Genomic DNA, 16712 nt, shown 5'->3' with positions numbered 1-16712 from the left:
TGCCAACACTGTTGAAAAACTTTGTGCAAGTGTACCTAGGAGAATTTATGTGGTTTTAAAAGCAAAGGATGGTCACACCAAATATTGATTTAGCTTTTTATGTTTACTGCACTTTGATAAATAACCACACTTTACAGCATTTTCCAGAAATGCCTAAAACTTTTACACAGTACTGTATATTAAACTTTTCATAAACAGTTTAAAGCAGTTCAGAAACTTTTCAGGATTAATATCAAAGCTAATACATTGACACCATCTTCTGGACAATAAAGGCTCTACATTATACAATTGTACAATAAGTGTAACTGCAATGTCATAGGTCCCTAATATAATTACCACTTCACCTTCCAATTCAAATTCCACTTTTTTACATTCTCCAATGTGATCCAAAATAAATAAATAAATAAATAAATCAGTCCAGTGGCAACACAGGAAAATTGTATTTCTATGACAGATTTGTGTTGTAGCAGTTTCATAATTGCTACAGTATCATTCAAAGTTCAACAACCACATCAGATTGGTTAAGTAAAATAATTACCTTCTAGCTGAAGTTTTGTTAATATTTTTGCATATGTGATTATTTGGCACTAACATTATACCAAATATTTATAACGGAAGTGTCCAGGATAATGCTATTTGTTTTTTTGTTTTTAATTTTTATCCCCTTTTCTCTCCAATTTGGAATGGCCAATTCCCACTACTTAGTAGGTCCTCGTGGTGGCGCGGTCACTCACCTCAATCCGGGTGGCGGAGGACGTCTCAGTTGCCTCCGCTTCTGAGAGTGTCAATCCACGCATCTTATCACGTGGCACGTTGTGCATGAAACCGCGGAGACTCCCAGCATGTGGAGGCTCATGCTACTCTCCGCGATCCATGCACAACTTACCACACGCCCCATTGAGAGCGAGAACCACTAATCGCGACCACGAGGAGGTTACCCCATGTGACTCTACCCTCCCTAGCAACCGGGCCAATTTGGTTGCTTAGAAGATCTGGCTGGAGTCAACTTATACACATTTCTAACCGGCATGCACCTCGCGGGGATCACCGGTGATCGGTGCTGCGCAGATTTTGAACGAGCCTAATAATACGTCTCCTAAAGGGATTTTATGTAAGAAAATTATATTAACAAGGCAACTAAAGATATAGGGCCTGTTCCAAAACCTAATGAGCTTCCTCCGGAGGCAGCATTTTAAGACATCATAGGCACGCTTCCGACACGAAGGCTGTTCCAAAATGTTGGTATCTTAATTATGCTGCCTCATAAGATACCTAGTTTTGGACAAATTTTAAGGTAGCATCGTATGTATCCTTCCCCGGGTAGGTGATCCCAGAATGCACAGTGATGAGCTCAACGGAAAAATAAATCCAAGATGGCGGACGAAGCAAGATAAATTTGGATTATAAAAAACTTCTGATACATTCAATACTGAAAAGTATCGCTAAAAAATTATTTAATGTCATAGAAGACTGACTATTTGACCCCAAATGTGTGTGTACTATGCGTATTTATGCTCATTAGTATATTGCGTTGTTCCTCTTGCATCACCTCTGTTGAAATCAGTGCACGAGCGCTATTTGAATGATGCGTGGAGCTGCCATCTTTTATATAGTTTTCTCAGAAAAAGTTACAGTGGACAGTTACACTCACTTGGAACTTTATTAGGAACACTTTGGTCCTAATAAAGTGCCTGACGTGGTCCTCTGCTGTTGTAGCCCTTCTGTCTTAAGGTTCGACATGTTGTGCATTCTAAGATGCTATTCTGCTCACAATTGTACAGAGTGGTTATCTGAGTTACCGTAGCATTTCTGTCAGCTCAAACCAGTCTGGCCATTCTCTGTTGATGTCTCTCACCAACAAGGTGTTTCCGTCCGCAGAACTGCCATGACTGGAAGTTTTTTGTTTTTGGCACCATTCTGAGTAAACTCTAAAAAGATTGTTGTGCATGAAAATCCAAGATCAGCAGTTACAGAAATACTCAAACCAGCCCATCTGGCACCAACAATCATGCCACGGTCCAAATCACTGAGATAATTTTTTCCCCATTCTGATGGTTGATGTGAACATTAACTGAAGCTCCTGACCTGTATCTGAATGATTTTATGCACTGCACTGCTGCCAAACGACTGGCTGATTAGATATTTGCATGAATAAGTAGGTGTACAGGTGTTCCTAATAAAGTGCTCAATGGGTGTAAAATCCATTCTGCCACGTGACACTTGTAGAAATAACCTGTCACATTCACTGGGTGAATGCCACCATTTACACTTATTTAATTCCTCTCTAACGGCTGTTATGGATGGTAATAAAGTTGCCAGATATGCATTTTGCTTGCTGAATGATTCTACAGAAGATTTACATTATAGTAAAAGGCAAAATAAAAGTCATTTTATATTAAGACAACATTTCACATATAATTAAGCTGACACGTTCTATTCAAAGTACAAAAAAACAAAAAAACAAAACAAAAGAGGTTACAGCGAGGCACTTACAATTGAAGTCAATGGGGCCAATTTTTGGAAGGTTAAAAGGCAGAAATGTGAAGCTTTTTATTTGATAAAAACACTTGCCTATTTTATTTAGCCGTAAAGTTTTTAAATCGTCATGTGTATGTGTCGAAATGGCAACGAAGTTGGAAAATTGGATATACAATTGAAGTCAAAAGTTTACATACACTTAGGTTGAAGTCATTAAACCAAATTATTTTAACCACTCCACAGATTTCATATTGGCAAACCATAGTTTTGGTAAGTCGTTTTGTGCATGACACAAGAAATTTTTTCTACAATTGTTTACAGACAGATTGTTTCACTTTTAATTGACTTTATCACAATTCAAGTGGGTCAGAAGTTTACATACACTAAGTTAACTGTGCCTTTAAGCAGCTTGGAAAATTCTAGAAAATTATGTCAAGCCTTTAGGCAATTATCTTCTGATAGGAGGTGTACTAAATTGGAGGTGTACCGGTGGAAGTATTTTAAGGCCTACCTTCAAACTCAGTGCCTCTTTGCTTGACATCATGGGAAAATCAAAAGAAATCAGCCAAGACCTCAGAAAAAAAAAATGTGGACCTCCACAAGTCTGGTTCATCCTTGGGAGCAATTTCCAAACGCCTGAAGGTACCACGTTCATCTGTACAAACAATAGTACGCAAGTATAAATACCAAGGGACCACACAGCCATCATACCGCTCAGGAAGGAGACGCATTCTGTCTCCTAGAGATGAACATAGTTTGGTGCAAAAAGTGAAAACCAATCCCAGAACAACAGCAAAGGACCTTGTGAAGATGCTGGAGGAAACAGGTAGACAAGTATCTATATCCACAGTAAAACGAGTCCTATATCGTCATAACATGAAAGGCTGCTCAGCAAGGAAGAAGCCACTGCTCCAAAACCACCATAAAAAAGCCAGACTACAGTTTGCAAATGCACATGGGGACAAAGATCTTACTTTCTGGAGAAATGTCCTCTGGTCTAATGAAACAAAAATTTAACTGTTTGGCCATAATGACCATTGTTATGTTTGGAGGAAAAAGGGTGAGGCTTGCAAGCCAAAGAACACCATCCCAACCGTGAAGCATGGGGGTGGCAGCATCATGTTGTGGGGGTGCTTTGCTGCAGGAGGGACCGGTGCACTTCACAAAATAGATGGCATCATGAGGAAGGAAAATTATGTGGATATATTGAAGCAACATCTCAAGACATCAGCCAGGAAGTTAAAGCTCGGTCGCAAATGGGTCCTCCAAATGGACAGTGACCACAACCATACCTCCAAAGTAGTGTCAAAATGGCTTAAGGACAACAACTTATTGTGAGAAGCTTGTGGAAGGCTACCCAAAATGATTGACCCAATTTAAACAATTTAAAGGCAATGCTACCAAATACTAACAAAGTGTATGCAAACTTCTGACCCACTGGGAATGTGAAGAAAGAAATAAAAGCTGAAATAAATCATTCTCTCTACTATTATTCTGACATTTCATATTCTTATAATAAAGTAGTGATCATAACTGACCTAAGACAGGGAATGTTTTCTACGATTAAATGTCAGAAATTGTGAAAAACGGAGTTTAAATGTATTTGGCTAGGGTGTATGTAAACCTCTGACTTCAACTGTAACTTTATACAGAAAAGGTTAGTAAGCTATTTTAATCACACTAAAATAATGTTCACACAAATTGTTTACAGTGGCAAGAAAAAGTATGTGAACCCTTTGGAATTAGCTGGTTTTCTGCATTAATTGATCATAAAATGTGATCTCATCTTCATCAAAGTCACAAGTATGGACAAACACAATGTGCTTAAGCAACAACAGAAATAAATATAATATTTAATGTCTTTATTGAACACATCCCATTAAACATTCACAGTGCTGTGGAAAAAGTAAGTGAACCCTTGGATTTAATAACTGGTAATCCTCCTTTGGCAGCAATAACCTCAACCAAGCATTTCCAGTAACTGCAGATTAGACCTGCACAATGTTCAGAAGGAATTTGCCCATTCTTCCTTAAAGAACTGCTTCAGCTCAGCCATATTCTCAGGATGCCTGTTGTGAACGGCTCTCTTGAGGTCATTCCACAGCATCTCTGTTAGGCTGAGGTCTGGGCTCTGACTGGGCCACTCCAAAAGGTGGATTTTCTTTTTTTTTTTTTTTAAGCCATTCTGTAATGGATTTACTTCGATCTTTAGGGTCATTGTCCTGCGGCATCACCCAACTTCTACTGAGCTTCTGCTGAAATGATCCTGTAGGATATCACGATAAACTTTGGAATTCATTTTACCCTCGATGATGGCAAGTGGTCCAGGCCCTGAAGCAGCAAAGCAGACCCAAATCATGGTGCTCCCTATACCACACTTCACATTTGGGATGATGTTTTCATGTTGGTATGCTGTACCCTTTTTACACCATATGTAGTGCTGCGTGTTCTTCCCAAACAACTCAACCTTAGTTTCATCAGTCCACAAAAATGTTTCTTAGTAGCATTGTGGAGTGTCAAGGTAGTCTTTTGGCATACATGTTTTTGTTGGAAAGCAGCGTCTTCTTTCGTGGTGTCCTGCCACGGACACCATGCCTGTTTCATGTTTTCCATATAGAAGACTCATGAACAGAGATAATAACCAGTTCCTATGATTCCTTCAAGTCTTTAGCTGTCACTCTAGGGTTCTTTTTTACCTCATTGAGCATTCTGCGGTGTGTCCTTTGAGGCATTTTGGCTGGTAGCCACTTCTAGGGAGAGTAGCCACAGTGCTAAATCATCTCCATTTAAAGACATTTGTCTAACTGTGGACAGATGAATATCTAAGTTCTATGAGATAACATTTGTAATCCTTTCCAGCTTTATGCAGAGCAAAAATTCTTTATCGAAGTTCTTCTGAGATCTATTTTTTGCAAGGCATGGTCTACGTCAGCAGATGCTTCTTGTAAATAGCAAACTCAAAATTTTGAAGTGCTTTTTATAAGTCAAAGTAGCTCTAACCCACACCTCCAATCTCATTTCGTTAACTGGATGCCAGGTATGCCATCTCCGCCATCTCCTGACTCTAATTAGCTTTTGTTGATATCATTAGCCTAGGGGTTCATTTACTTTTTCCAACCTACACTGAGAATGTGTGAATGATGCATTCAATATGTACAGGAACAATACAATCATTTGTGTTATTAAAACATATTGTGTTTGTTCATTATGTTAATATTTTAGGTGAACTGTCCAATATGTTAATGTGATATACTGTAAAGCAGCACAGATAACCACCCACACTAAAGGCTAACATTTTTTGATTTATTTTCAATCTGAATCAAACAGTGCAGGGTATAATTTATTAAAATCAGATGGGAAGCTAAATAAATATTAAAAAATAAACTTGTGTGGGGAAATGACTGCTAATTGTAGGATATTCATACCCCCTATTAATGGACAAGAAACTAAAGCAAACTGAAATGTCACACAGTAATGAATCATTTAAAGTAAGGTGAATTTTGGGTGAGATTTTTGGTATTAAAGTTATAACAAAACAACACAACAGATGTGCATGAACTACATTTTCTTAAAACTAGAAAAAAATTTTTCCAAAGTGAGAACAGAACATCTCTTTAAATACTTTATGCAGTCTATTTGAACAAACTGCGCCCCATATTTTTCAGGGCTATAAATCTTTAATACAAAAATATTCATGTCATTAAAGTGAAAACCTTTATAAACTGCAGACTGTATATTTACGTGGATAATAGGAAAATGCTGCATGTAGTCTGCTACATTTTCTTATAAACCTATTATCCTAATGGAAGATGGAAAAACACAATCTATATTCACTTCATTTCAACCTTAGAAACAATATATGAGCAGAATAAATAAAGCATATGTTGCCATTATGATGGCCATATACAGGTTTTGAATGACAGCTGTAAAGTTTGCATTACTGATTTTTTTTTTTTTTTAAACACTGTTTTCTGCAGAAATAATAAAACCAAAGATCAACTCCATCAAAACACCAATTACCATGACAATTCCATGAATTTTATAGCAATGGGCAAGTAGTGGCTAATATACGTTGTTAAGGGGTTCTTATGTTTTCCATCAGATCTGTTATGCGATAAAATTATAAAATTAATTTGCATTTTTACATTGCCTCTTGCTTTTGATTGCATGGCTTTTAAGGTTTGTCACTAGTGATGCCTAAAATGATTTGCTGGCCTGCACCAGAAAGGTACTAGTATGTTATGCACTGAATGACAGAACGGAATCAACTCAAAGCAAAAATTCCCCTTTTCACCCATTTTAACTCAAAAGAGCAGTTCATAAATCTATCTTTGAGAAAATCAACAAATTTACACAATTTTTATTTAATAGTGTTATTTGAGCTTTGTGCTTTAAACCAACCTGCTAAGTCAGAGAAGCCTAAAAATTATTCAGTAGCGTATGTAAACTTGATTTTCAGGTAAGCTATTCCTTTAAGAATTGGCTATTGGTAAACTGTGATTGAACTCCACTATTTGGTTTAGATGTCTTTTATTCCACTTATTCCATTACACTTCTTTTAAACACACAACAAAATATAGTGGATCTTAAAGTAGCATTTTTTAAATTTTGTCTGAATAGATAGATGGTAAAGCACAACGTCCTGCAGCCTCCATATAATGTCTTTGAGACCACCCACACTGGAAGCATCTCTTTAACTGAGTCACTCCAATCGCTTTCAATCCCCAAAGCAACTTTAAATGTGTCGGAGGGGATAACTGTTGAGTTCTGACTGCGAGTGCTTCAGTGACGTCTCATTTTGACTCGTCGTGCAGGGGTGTGGTCATGTTTGTGATGCGAGTGTGTGTAGCGTGAGCCTGGATCTCTCTCTTCGGCTCTCCTCCAGGAGTTTTCTGAACTGGCGTCACCGTGTCGTCTCTGTCGTGAGGATAGGGAACGCCTCTGCAGCTCTTTGTCCATCTCTAATACACGAGGCCTGAGAAAGAGGAATGATTAATTTATTCTGTGTTAATATCAGTGGTATATTCTGTAAAATAGTGTTAATAAGATAAAATTAGAAATATTCGGCTGTGATCTCAATATGTTGGCTAGGCCACCATGGGAGAGAACCAACTTAAGTAGAATAAAACAGCCTATTCTAAGTCACTGATATGACTGGAGTCTTCATCTCATGGGAGTGTACGTCATCTTAAACTTCTGTCAAAAATACTATTCATTAGAGTTTTACTGATAGTGGATTTTGCCGATACCAATACATTAACTAAGGTGGTGGAAAAGGCCAAAAACCGATTGATCTGCCGATAGTTTTTTTTTTTTTTTTTTGTATTTATGTTTATAGCATGTTAAAAAAAAAATTCTTAAGCCTTTCCTTAGTTTGACTGACACAGACAGAGGCTATAAAAGTCAGCCAGATACCGCTTATTTTTTAACCAGAATAAACGAAGGTTTGCTGCATAATGTAGGACTTTTAACTATAAACAAACCCAAAATACACAAGGCCTAATAGACAACATTCTGCATACATTTTTGCTGATAACCAATAGTTCTAAAAAGCAACTATCGGCTCTGATTTATCTGTAAAACCGGAATATCGGTCTACTATTCATTTGAATTTTTTTAAATGACTTGTGCACATTTAACATAATGGTGTGGTATGACAGCCTTTAAAAGTACCTGTGTGCAGCATCGGGGTCAGCCTTCCTGTGTGAGCGTTTGGCTTTGAGTATGTGTCGTCTCTCAGAAGAATGGATGGAAGGGTTCAGTGAATTTGAGTCCAAACGAGGGGCATCCGGTCTTGTTCTACAATAAAAAAACATCAAAACACCAGATATAACACATCCGTACACCCCCAGAATACCACACTTTCACACCTTTCAAAAACAACTCAGATTCAAAACAAAAAGAACTCACTTTCTCAGAATGATGACAGCTCTTCTCTCTTTAATATCCTGTGGGCGAATGCAATGTGTGATGTCATCAGCTGCATAGCCACTGAAAGAGAATTCAAAAGCAGTGAGTATGCGCAAGAATGTACATTAATTATTTAACTCCACTGCCTTGCCAAAAAAAAAAAAAAAAAGATCGTCATTATTGCAGTGATTAATAAGTTTCAGCTGGCAACAATTCTTTTAACCCTAACTGATGCAGTGTGTAGCTTCTCATTTCTTAAACAACCATGTTGGAAGACGTATCCCTTGGTCGTGGAAAAGATGTTACTGTGTTTCAGAAGGCGCATATTATTGGCCTGCATCAAGCAAAGAAAACAACTAAGGTGATTGCTGAAATCACTGGACTTGGGTTAAGAACTGTCCAACGCACTATTAAAACCTGGAAGGATAGTGATGAACCGTCAGCTTCGTAGAAGAAATGTGGTCGGAAACAAATCTTGAATGATCGTGATCATGAAAGTAAGAACATTTCCACATGCACAATGTGACCAGAACTTACAGGACTAAACAGCTGTGTGGCCACAAGATAACCACTTGTTAGGGAGGCTAATTGGAAAAAACTACTTCAATTTGCTAGGTAACATAAAGATTGGACTGTGGAGCAATGGAAAAAGGTCATGTGGTCTGATGAGTTCAGATTTACCCTATTCCAAAGCAATGGGCAGGGTCAGAAGGGAAGTGCATGAAGTGATGCACCCGTCATGCGTAGTCCCCACTGTACAAGCCTCTGGAGGCAGCTTTATGATCTGGGGTTGGTTCAATTGGTCAGGTCTAGGCTCAGCAACATTATGCGGCAATAAAATGAAGTCAGCTACCTGAATGTACTGAATGACCAGGTTATCCCATCAATGGATTTTTTCTTCCCTGACGGTACGGGCATATGTCAGGATGACAATGCCAGGATTCATCAGGCTCAAATTAAATTGTGAAAGAGTGGTTAAGGGAGCACGAGGAATAATTTTCACACATGAATTGGCCACCACAGAGTTCTGACCTTAACCCCATTGAAAGTCTTTGGGATGTGCTGGAGAAGACTTTACAGAATGGTTCGACTCACCGGTCATCGATACAAGATCTCGGCTAAAAATTAATGGCAACTCTGGATGAAAATAACTGTTGTGACATTGCATATGGTTGTCGAAACAATGCCACGACGAATGCACACCGTAATCAAAGCTAAAGGCAGTCCAATTAAATATTATGTATGTGACTTTTTTTTTTGGCCAGGCAGTGCACATTTATATTCATTACAAAAAGCACCATGTTATTTTCATGTTTGTTTGGACATGGTACTATAATACAATGGGTTTTTGGACACAACCATGATGGTAATACCATGGCATTCTCAAAAGTACCACGTTAATAACATGGTATAAGGCAGGGGTGTCAAACTCAGTTCCTGGAGGGCCGCAGCCCTGCAGAGTTTAGTTCCAGCCCTGTTCCAAAATGCCTCCTTGTAATCTTCAAGCACTCCTGAAGACCTTGATTAGCTGCTTCAGGTGTGTTTAATTAGGGTTGGAGCTAAACTCTGCTGGACTGTGGCCCTCCAGGAACCGAGTTTGACACCCCTGGTATAAGGTAACAAAAGTACCATAAATGACATGCAGCATGGAAGTACCATGGTATTCTTGGAAGTACCCTGGGAAGGTATATGAACTTCAGTATTACTATTTGATACCATGACTGTACCATAGTAAATCTTCAGAGAGACATCAAATACAAATGTCTCTATGTGCTGATCACTGCTGCTGTAAGCCCCAAGTAGCCAAAAATTATGTTATTGACTATTATTGATAAAATGTTATACATCATCACAAAGGGGAGGATCTTAGCTTTATAATAACACCTTGATTGAGCATCTAGTCCACACAGAGGCTAAGATAATTCATGAAACAATGGAGGTGGTGCATGAACTGAAAATTAGACTGAATGTCTATGGACGAGCACATCTGTGAGGGATGAAATGCGTTAGAGAGCCATCTACATTTCAGATAGGCATTTTGTGATGGAAGGTGATAGAGAAAAATTATTTTCATCTAATGGAATGAAACAAGACTTTTTGAAGGGAGATAAAATAAACAGGACCAGAATTACATGCTTACAAAGTTAGGACAACAACAACAAAAATATATATACAGCTCTGGAAAAAAATTAAGAGACCACTGCAAAATTAGCAGTTTCTCTGGATTTACTATTTATAGGTATGTGTTTGAGTAAAATGAAAATTTTTGTTTATTCTATAAACTCCTGACAACATTTCTCCCAAATTCCAAATAAAAATATCATTAGAGCATTTATTTGCAGAAAATGACAACTGGTCAAAATAACAAAAAAGAAGCAGTGTTTTCAGACCTCGAATAATGCAAAGAATACAAGTTCATATTCTTTTTTAAACGGCACAATACCAATGTTTTAACTTAGAGTTCAGAAATCAATATTTGGTGGTATAACCCTGATTTCCAGTCAAAGCTTTCATGCGTCTTGGCATGCTCTCTACCAATCTTTCACATTGCTGTTGGGTAACTTTACGCCACTCCTGGCACAAATTCAAGCAGCTCGGCTTTGTTTGATGGCTTGCCGCCAGCCATCTTCCTCTTGATCACATTCCAGAGGTTTTCAATTGGTTTCAGGTCTGGAGATTGGGCTGGCCATGACAGGGTCTTGATCTGGTGGTCCTCTATCCACACCTTGATTGACCTTGCGTCCTTCACAAAGACAATCTGCCCAATTCCAACCTTGCTGAAGCATCCCCAGATCATCACCGATCCTCCACCAAACTTCACAGTCAGTGCGAGACACTGTGGCTGGTAGGCCTCTCCAGGTCTCCGTCTAACCATTAGATGACTAGGTGGAGGACCAGTGATGATCTGGGGGTGCTTCAGCAAGGCTGGAATCGGGCAGCTTGTGAAGGGCACATGAATCAAGCCATGTATAAGGTTAACCTGGAAGAAAGCTTGCTTCCTTCTGCTTTGACAATGTTCTCCAACTCTTAGGATTGGTTTTTCCAGCAGAACAACACTCCTATGCTTATTTTGACCAGCTGTCATTTTCTGCTAATAAATGTTGTCAGTACTTTAAAGAACAAAACCAAAATGTTAATTTTACTCAAACGCATATCTATAAATAGCAAATCAAGAGAAACTGATCATTTTGCAGTGGTCTCTTAATTTTTTCTAGAGCTGTATATATTTATAAACTTTGTTCATAAGATTATAAACATATACCATATTATTTATGGGGGGGGGGGGGTTCTAAAAAATTAGACTAATTTTAGCAATTAATCTGCAGTATGTGTAAATGAGGAGCTTTTAAATTTGAGTATGAAAAATTGCAGGCGGCAGCCCAAAAATGCCCTAGAGTTTAAGGTTTAAAATACACTGTTTGTAAAGGACTGCCACAGAGATGAAGTCAGGGTTTAATCAATGTTACAAAGTTGACCACATTATAGCAGAACTGATACGAGATCATCAAGACGATGAAGCTTTTTTATTAATAATGTATTAAATTATTATTATTATTAGGCTATTTTTATCATCAAATTAATATTACAAATAATTTGCCCCGCAGCACACAGACACGCTTGAAGAAACACACTTGATTATATTATTAAGGTATAACAGATGACAGAAAAGCTGTCTATGCACATGTATGACATGCTGTTTGCAGCGTGCAGTCTCTTGGAACAAGCGCATGTAAATGGTTCTCACTCTTTCTTTGTTTCTGTCTTCTGAATTTTTTTTTTGTTGCAAGAACAGTATCGTCTATGAGTGCTGCAAATGACCTCAGACATCTCAGCTCAGGTGGTGAAAGCAGGTTTGACTTTGATTTATTTCTACAGAGCAGTTCATTGTGACCACAATTCTGCAGCCTATACATCTGTGATTAAAACATAAAATAATACAAAAACACATTCACCTCAAGGTGAAATCAAGGTGTCTTGCTTTATTGTGTAGGCTTAACCCTAACCCTGCTTAATGAAAATTACCCCTTAGTACCACCTAGCGTCCAACCATAATGGTGTTCGTCGGTTTGAACGTCCCCGCCAACCCCCCACAATCATATCTGGTATTGGCGATCAGACTATGGAGAAGATCGCCCAACCCTAAATTTTATCCCAATAAAATCATGATAACATGTATAATGTTTGCGTCTTGTGGCTATACTTTTCAAACAGTGTGTATTTTAATATTTATGGACTGGCCTTATTCACTTCCATTGTGGCTTACTGTAACCATGAATTTTATTGTATTTTTTAAATAAACGAGTGAAGAGTTGAAATAGTTTTTTGTGGTATTCAGCATTATGCCACAAATGCTGACAGTTGAGTTTAATGCTTAACCCAGGACATTCCTTTAAATGTCTGCTTAAGATGCAACTATGGTGAGCACACTCCAAAGTAAACACACCTGAGTAAAGTGGCACTGCCACGCCTCACAGGCAGGTGAAGCACTGGCTCGGACACGCGGATAGGCTTGAACTGGAACTTGCAGCCGAAGCAGAGCGCGCTGTCACTAAAGAATGATACCGTCACGATTGGCCGCTCGAAGATGTGGATGGGATCAACGTGGGACACGATGCATCCCCCAGGTTGGTAGTCATTGATCACGGCGCTATTAACAAAGCCCTCCGGTATGACACTTTGTGAGACAAGACGATTGATCACCATCTCATACACCCAGTCCGGGATCTCATCCACCTCGCCTTTGGAGTACAAGCGCTCCTGGCCAGGGCCGCGCTTCTCCAGCTGCGAGCCGTACGTGTAGCCCTCCCCGAAGAAGTACTTGTTCCGCAGGGGCGCCCGGTCCACTGTGTGCTCCCGGTAAAGCCCCTTGTCTGCCTTGGCAACCACTTCGTCGATCTTCGCCTCAATCTGAGCACATTCCTCTGCCGTGAAGATACTTGCTTGCTTTATGCCACTCTTCACTTTGCGGGCCTCCGCTTCCCGCCGCTCCTCATACTCACCACTCTCGTCATCATCCGACTCACGGTACTTGCGTTTCTCGCCATTGCTGTGCTCGAAAACTTTGTCCCTGTGTGGTGTCATCGACTTCAGCTTCTCCCGCAGATCTGTAAAACCGGCCATTTTCAAGACCCAAGTCTCAAATTTACTGTCAGATGTTATTAGTGCGTGATGTCATCAGCTGTATAGCCACTAAAAGAGAGATCAAAGCAGTGAGCAAGAGTGTACATTCATTAATTTAAATTTAACATGTTATTCTCATGTTTAAGACATGGTATCACGGTAATACAATGTATTTTTGACACTAATACAATTGTACTTTTTAAGTACCATGTAAATACTTTGGTATCTCATCGGATTACCCTCACCACACTTTAGTGTAAGTATACACTAACAAAACTTTAGCAAAAAGCACCATGTTTTTAAGACATGAAACAATGGTAATGTTAAGTGTATTTCTACTCTCTGAGATTTTGACATGATTGTTTTTATGTGAATACATAAAAGTAAATGACTAGTTTTAACATTATTTGCAACCCACATTTGGTTTCTGAAAATTGAAAATGGGTAAAATTGAACAATTTAAGAATGCAGCAACATCAGGAGCCTCATATCTCTGGGATAAACCAAATATAGGGCCTTAAAAATTGGGATACAAAAAGGGAAGTTTGTTCTGAACCAGAATCTAAAAAGAAACGAAGATATTTTTTTACTTCTGGGTTTATAGGCACTTCAACTTTAAATAACATAAAATGTTTTTTTTTTTTACTTTTAATTTTTTTTGGACCATTGGCATAATGCAACAAAGTAGGGACTTCAAAAGTATTGGTACTTCATTACAAAGTTGATACTAAAAGGAAAAAGATGTCTTGATACCAGCGTTTCCGCAGTACTTGCATGCTGTCTGACTGACTTGCAGACTAGAGACATTTACACAATTAGATGGCAGCATTTTGCGCTTTAATAATCACACTGGCAGATATTTTGGATTTTTTGCAAAAATGACTATTTCAAACTAGTCCTAGACCGTTCACCTGATCTGGAGTCCCATTATTAATAATCATAAAAAAGGTTTGAACTCGCAATGGTACGCCAAAACATACGAAGTGGGTGTGGCCACTTTTACTTAAATGGTTATAACTTTTGAATGGAATGAGATATTTTCACCAAAATTGGGACACTTATGCATGGGGTCAATCTGAGGAAACATGAGAAATTTGCGCGATTCTACCTCTTAGTAGCGCTATAACAATTACAAACATAAAAATACCTCTAACTATGGAACCCTTGGTCTGATCAAATTGAAATTTTGCGTGAGGTGTCTTTGTCCAAGGTGCCATCAAGGTCTATGAGGATAGTTGCAGTAAACTTGAAAAACATGGCCGCCATCGATCAATCAATTTTCAGCAGCTATTAGACAAGAATGAAATGTGTCTCTGGACCGGCGGCAAATGTGGAAAAAAATTGGCCATGTGTAGGCGCTATTGCATTAATAAACCATCGTAAATTTACTACATATATGGGACATGTGATTCTGCAGAAGTGTGCAAAATTTATAATAATACAATAGGTGGCACTATAACAGTCAGGAAAGTTGAAAGGCCATTTCTCTATTTTAGGTGCTAACAGACTGTCTTATTATTACTTAATATCTTTTATATTGGTTCTCAAAGGCCCTTAAATTGTTGAACCCTTTTAATTGCTGCTTGCAGCTATATTTGCTATTATTATTATTTTGAACCAATATCTCACAGGCAAGAGTTTTATTGTACTGAATAAACGTTTTCATCAATGTTTTCATTTATGCTGTGATGCTCTGTTGTGCAGAAATTAAGTTGACAAAAAACAATACAGAGGTTTAAATCAAGCATATTACCATGGTAATACAATGTTTTGGTCAATACTGTATGGTATCTGAATACAGTTTTCAAACAGTATCATGGTATAAACCAAGCTACTCAAATCAAGCATACTACCATAATAATAAAATGATTTCGGACGCTATCGTCAAGACCCAAGTCTGCAAATGTTCCTATTAAGCTGAATTAACTTCAGGTCACCATGTTTTACTAGTGTCGGTCACCGAAGTCGTGCGTGACATGACCAAAGACACGCTGCGCAGCTCGCGCTCTGTCGGCCATCGTTTCCTTTGCGACAAACGGGCAAAATTAAACAAAATAAAGCACGTACTACTTCATTTCCCAACCAACCTTATTACATTTATAACGGAATGTTCCAAGTCGGCAGTCAATCACGGGCGGCGGCGTTCCCTGCAGTTCTGTCCCATAACATTAGCACGTAGCACAGCTACGACACCTCGAGCTTCCTTTACACACAGGCTTACATCAGCATATTGTTTGATTCGCAAGCCTTTAGGCCATTGCATCTGGTGCGTTGATCAGTCTATTTCCATAAATCCCACAAACGGTGACTTTAATGCTGCAGCAAGATTGCAAAGAGCCGTGAAGATAAGATAAACTCGCGCGTCCAAAACTGGAGAGCTAGAGAACTGCGCATGTGCAACATGTCCAGCGCGTAGCACGCAGTTGTGACAGCCAATCAGCGACGCGGACAGGATGTCAGTAGTTTAGAAAAATTATAACGATTACTTTATGTTGTATGTATGTTATAGAGGACCAAAGCACTCAACAGGAAATAATTAAATGGATCAATAATTAAATGTAGCCTACAAGTGTATTTTTCTCACATTCCATAGGGTCAAAACACAATTATTGTTAAATGGTATCCATTATATTTTATTGATTTTTTTTTTTAAATTGATTGATTATATTTCCAAATGTTGCTTTTAATAATAATAGTGTGCATCTAGATACAAATAAAAATGCGCAAGCCAATGTTTAATCTGTTCTCACTATTTACTCCTTGTCAAAGGAATATTCCGGGATCATTACAAGTTACGCTCAATCAACAGCATTTGTGTGATAATATAGATTACCACAAAAAAATCAAAATAAACAAATAAAATAAAATAAAATAAATAAATAAATAAAAATCTGGGTTCCAGTTAGGCACTTACAATAGAAGTAAATGGGGGCCAATTTTTGTTTTTTGTTTTGTTAAAGTAACAAGTTAAAACTTGTATTGAACATTCCTTTAATGCATTCATTTCATTTTTTAACTGCCCAGATCTCAGTTCACAAGAACACCTTACATCTTATATATGTTCAAAATATTCAATATTTCATATTAAGAGGAATTACAAGTGAATAGGCTAAAATGAAGAGGCTTAATAGGTTGTATTTTGACCTTACCTTTATCAAATCTTTTAAGGGTTTTCATTAATTTGATCCAAATATCTTAGAATT

General features: G+C 38.2%; 1 protein-coding gene across 3 annotated transcripts; it reads right to left on the bottom strand.

Moving 5' to 3' along the window:
- Positions 1-5767: 5767 nt before the first annotated feature.
- alkbh5 (alkB homolog 5, RNA demethylase) lies at positions 5768-15908 on the bottom strand. Of its 3 annotated transcripts, none has more exons than XM_051702835.1 (5): positions 15597-15908; positions 12833-13578; positions 8389-8469; positions 8152-8277; positions 5768-7453 (listed from the first exon to the last, which is right to left on the bottom strand). In XM_051702835.1, the coding sequence occupies exons 2-5, from the start codon at positions 13507-13509 to the stop codon at positions 7261-7263; spliced, it is 1077 nt and encodes a 358-aa protein (XP_051558795.1). In that variant the 5' UTR covers positions 13510-13578; positions 15597-15908; the 3' UTR covers positions 5768-7260. The 3 variants fall into 3 exon arrangements, with proteins under 3 accessions (XP_051558795.1, XP_051558796.1, XP_051558797.1); XM_051702836.1 differs by having other exon boundaries at positions 15605-15908; XM_051702837.1 differs by having other exon boundaries at positions 15731-15908.
- Between the last annotated feature and the right edge of the window lie 804 nt (positions 15909-16712).

Source organism: Myxocyprinus asiaticus, chromosome 7 (genome assembly GCF_019703515.2).
Source record: "Myxocyprinus asiaticus isolate MX2 ecotype Aquarium Trade chromosome 7, UBuf_Myxa_2, whole genome shotgun sequence".
Taxonomy (NCBI): Eukaryota; Metazoa; Chordata; class Actinopteri; order Cypriniformes; family Catostomidae; genus Myxocyprinus; species Myxocyprinus asiaticus.
Note: the sequence above shows the minus strand (reverse complement) of the source record. Positions and strands in the feature narration are given on the sequence as shown.